At 41.5% G+C, this 4,759-nt stretch overlaps 1 protein-coding gene across 2 annotated transcripts in view; it reads left to right on the forward strand.

Moving 5' to 3' along the window:
* Positions 1–2,529: 2,529 nt before the first annotated feature.
* Positions 2,530–4,759, forward strand: part of LOC133635865 (insulin-like growth factor 2 mRNA-binding protein 3) — a 37,028-nt gene continuing 34,798 nt past the window's right edge. The window contains exons 1-3 of one of the 2 annotated variants that reach the window (XM_062029267.1): positions 2,530–2,648; positions 3,563–3,776; positions 4,045–4,105. In XM_062029267.1, coding sequence (XP_061885251.1) covers positions 3,602–3,776; positions 4,045–4,105 — 236 coding nt within the window. In that variant the 5' untranslated portion in view covers positions 2,530–2,648; positions 3,563–3,601. Of the gene's footprint in view, positions 2,649–3,095; positions 3,777–4,044; positions 4,106–4,759 lie in introns of those variants that run through there. The other variant, XM_062029265.1, reaches the window with a different exon arrangement.

Genomic DNA, 4,759 nt, shown 5'->3' on the forward strand with positions numbered 1-4,759 from the left:
CACGGGCTAGAGATGTGGAGAAGACAAACAAGTCTAGAAAGTTCCTCCCCGACTCGTATTTCGTTCCATTTGTGCAAGTTTGAGCCAAAGTCCAACGGGCTCAACGTGGACTTAAACGCATCATTGGCGGGCTGCTTCATATAGAATAGTCGCTCGGCGGCAGCCAATCAGCGAGCGCGCTGAGGCCGAGCCACAGGCGGCTGTGGGAGCGGCCGTGCTGCCCTCCGATTGGCCGGGAGCAGCGGCCAATCGGAGGGCAGCAAGTGGTGTGCGGGAGAGAGCCCACTGAAAGGCAACATGGCCCCGCTTTGATCCACTCACTCAAGGGCCCCAACACTGCTTCTTTTTTTTTTTTTTTTTTTTAACTTTTTTTAACTTTTTAACTCAATGGAATCATACTGTAGAAGAGTATAAATTATGCCATTTACACTACTCATACACCACCTTAAATGCATTTTCCCATTGTTTTGTGTTTCAACATTTGAAAAATGATCACTTTAGCTTGTCACGTGGATAGTTATACTTGTAAAACAGACAATAAAATACCACATATTTTCATTCATTTCATTTTTTCATGTATTTCAGGCAATGACATAAAAAATTACAAAGTTGACAACACATAATAATATAAATTAATATAGTGCAAACGGTAATGTAGTAGGTAATGCATGATTGTCCAGTTTTGCCTGAAAGGGAGTGGGAAGAAGATAATTTATGTAATCCCACCCCCAGTTCTCCATTCAGTGATTATTCACATGAGTTTCACTCTTACTTTGCTCAAGGATTATAATACATATGTTGTATCATAGTGACATTACCACAAGTAACAATAATTATTACACTGTAACAATAATTTGTATCAACAATGTAGGAATAATGAATATACCAACAATGGTAATAGACAACATAGCAATAATGGTAAGGAAACATTGAGTACATGTTAACACTTTGAGACAGAGTACAGGAGTAGGTCAATTTAAAGACCCTCATCTGTATATTTGAACCAGACCCCATGTTTGTATAATAGTTTAAATTGATTAATAGTTTGACATTGCTTGTGTTGTAAGTCCAGTTTGTTCCATAGTTTTATTTGTCAATAATAACACTGTGAATTAATGAATTGTGTGTTGTTAAGGTGTGTGATGAGGTGGCAACTTGTCCAGGGTGTACCCCGCCTTCCGCCTGAATGCAGCTGAGATAGGCTCCAGCAACCAAAAGGGACAAGCGGTAAAAAAATGGATGGATGGATGGATGTTGTTAAGGTGGTGTATATTGTTCTAATAATGTTTATTGACCGGAAATTGAATTAAAACCTCACAAGTGACACTATGTCATATCCCAGCATCATTGTATTACAATGCCAATGCTTCGTTTTCATCAACACTGTTAGAAATGCATTATTCTAATTACATGGTTGTATAGTTTACAGTGGTTTCGCCCTGCTTTGCAGCTTCCTGAGAGGTGTTCCTAATATTTTGGTCCCCTTATCATCAATTACAAAACTGTACAATGGAGGTTTTAGATGTATGGCACTTTGCACAGATCAGGGTTGTCCAACAAAAATAAAATACCATTAAAAAAAAAGGGAGGAAATAGAGCAAAAAGCCAATATTTCTATAAAGGCATATGGTTTTTAGCCATATTTTTTGCCAAATTAAAAAATATATATAAACTGATCAAAGTATGTTTAGATATTTCAGTTACCACTGTAATTACCGGACTGTAAATAATGTAAAAAAAAGAGTATAAAGAAGTCATACTGTTCCATTACCTTTGTTCATACTACTGTCACTACTCAACTGCCAAAGAACTGTAGACACCTTAATATTTGTTGCTTCCTATACTGTTATACTATTTGATATTGCACTGGTACTGTATTTGACTACTGTACTTCTACTTGTACTGATACTTCTTGTGACTTATTGTGCAACGTATTGTCTTGTAATTAATGTACATCAGAGCTATTCCAATTTTTGTATTTTTTTGTATTTAGTGTATTATCTGCAACTAGTGTTTAGATCCCACTGTACGCAATATCTGAAGAGCATGGGGAAAAAAAGCATTTCACTGTAGTGTACTCTGCATGTGACTAATAAAACCTTAAACATTACTCTAGTGGGGATAATGTTTGGCCACTATAAATGGTTGATTAATGCAATTATCCACCAGCCAAAATATTAGGCACACCTACACACTCCAAAATAAACATGCTCAGTTTTGATTGACGCATTTTTCATTTCATGTTTATTTGCAGCGTCCGTCCTGGTAAATAAATCTACATGCTGCAATTCCACACCACTGTCATCTACGTCACAGAAATAATCCCTGATATTATAAAAGCAATTGTGTGTCGTTTTTATTTATGCTCGTTGTGTGCATGGCAACAGCCAACAGGCCCGTGTTTACGCCAGTGCCGTGACCTTTGACAACACACCAGACAAGAGATGTCCATTAAAAAAAGAACACCTTCTATACGTTAGGACGCCATGTTTTAATAGCCCCTCCCACTTCTTCCTGCAACGCCAATATGGCAGCCGGGACCTCGCGGTTGGACGGTTGGTGGTTTGTTCGGAGAACATTAGGCCGACGTGTTCACCGCTAAAGTGGCCCAACGAGGAAAAGCGTGACCCCCCCCCCAGAAAAACACGGTACATATAACTCAGGTGAAGGTGCACTCGGGTGTAGCTTTGAGTAACTTGGGGAGGGCAAGATGGACGCCCTCATTTTGAATAGCAATACGTGTTGGCCCAAAGTCAGTGTACCTTTTTGAAATGATATACTTTCAACGCGGCTCGTTATATATGTCTATTAACAGCGGGGCTGCGTGGAGTCATTTCATTTATGAATGGCCCCACCTCCATTCTGTGTCCACTTAGCAGCAACATGAGCGTGTCCATGCCCGCGCGCGTGCATGTTTTACTATGGCCGCCTCGACCAATCAGGAGGCAGAGCCGCCATTCTCGTAAAGATACTCCATTTTTTTTTTTTTTTCCGCTCCCCTCAACGCATCCACTCCCCTTCACCGCCGCCGCCGCCTTCGCCGCCTTCGCCGCCGCTGTCCCCACCCCAGATTCCCGAGCAATTTTCCCTCAATCCCAAAACACTTAATTGAGCAATTGGGAGTCCTCACGTGTGGGCTGATTTGTAGTTTGAACACGTGGCTCATTCAAAGAAAAAAAAAAAAAAAAAAAAGGCGTATTTCCCCTTTCCTCCTCTTCCTCCTCTTCCTCCTCCTCCTCTTCTTCGTCTTGTTGCTTGTGTCGACCCAGCAGAGGCGGGCGCCTGCCGTTAGCGTGTGTGTCACATTCTCCGTCTCTTCGCCCCAAAAAAGGCTTTTCGGAGGAAGACTCAAAAGTAGTTTCTCCTCCCTTTTCCCCCTCCACTCGTCGTGGTTTTGGAAGATTAATAATTAAGCGTTTATTTATTGCGCGGCGAAAGAGGGACGACGAGGGAGCGCAACCAGGCTGCCAATTTAAAAAATCTATCTTTTTTTTTTTTTTTTTCTTTTTAAATTGTTGCTGCTTTTTTTTAATTTTTTTTTTTTTTACTCCAAACACTGCAGACCCCCAGTGGGAAGCGTTGAGGTGGTCTGTGCGTGAATATGAATAAGCTATACATCGGCAACGTGAGCGCAGAGGCCAGCGAGGAGGACTTCGAAACTATCTTTGACAAATGGAAGATCCCCCACTCCGGTCCTTTTCTAGTCAAGACCGGCTATGCCTTCGTGGACTGTCCCGATGAGAAGACCGCGATGAAGGCAATCGATACTCTTTCAGGTGAGACCTTCTCTTGTGATATTTGTTTTAATGCGTTGTGCCTGCACGGGGTTAAAGGTCATCGGCTTCTCTGTGAACCATCTCGTGTGCTTTTTGTGTGGCCATTTTGCCCATGCTGACACACCAGGTGGTTTAATTGTGTTGCACAAATGTAGGCCAACTACGAAGCACACAGTGGCCCCCTTTTTTTTTCTCAAGAACATGTTTTTTTTTAAGCACACAAATGTTTTCCTTCTATAAAATATCCAAATCACTCATTATTTTATAGGTAAAGTTGAACTCCATGGAAAACTTCTGGAAGTCGAACATTCTGTGCCAAAACGCCAGAGGTGAGCGTTTTCATTTTAATTGAGCAAAAGTTTGTTGATATTGTTTTTTTAAGGTGTCCCCTAAATGTTGTGGGGGGTCAATGAAAAGGGGGCGTATGGTTGTAGCTACTCCCCCCCCCCTCTCTCTCGCCATGACTGTGGGGTGCTCCAAAAAAAATTGCCTTTCGGCTCAACCGTCATACCTTTTTTATTTTTTTTTGTTTCCCCATGCACAGATCCAATTTAAAAAGTGCAATGGCTGCACAGATAATGCCTTTCAATCAAGTTTTATCGTCATTTAGCTAGTGTAACAAAATGAGAAAGTGTTTAATAAAATACAAATAAAACACTCTTGGAGGAGGGGTGGCAGGCGTGCAGCACAGGCCTTCTGGAGTCGTCCATTTGAAGGATCTCCTCGTCACTACGCTGCCTTCCGCCCTCTCCTTTTGCACAATGTGCGTCTCTCTCTCGCTCATGCATGAGATGGACTCCCAGACACCATGCAGAATTAGAAACCCGGGGCCCAAAGTCACACAAAACCTGGTCTGCACACTTAACGATTGGAAGGTATTTCCAAACACTAGCTTCTTTATTTATTTAATTTTTTTTTTCAGAACCAGCAGCCTCATTCATACGTATTTTTATTTAAACTGATTTAACGTGGTGGCTTGATTA

This window comes from Entelurus aequoreus, linkage group LG20 (assembly GCF_033978785.1).
Source record: "Entelurus aequoreus isolate RoL-2023_Sb linkage group LG20, RoL_Eaeq_v1.1, whole genome shotgun sequence".
Classification (NCBI taxonomy): domain Eukaryota; kingdom Metazoa; phylum Chordata; class Actinopteri; order Syngnathiformes; family Syngnathidae; genus Entelurus; species Entelurus aequoreus.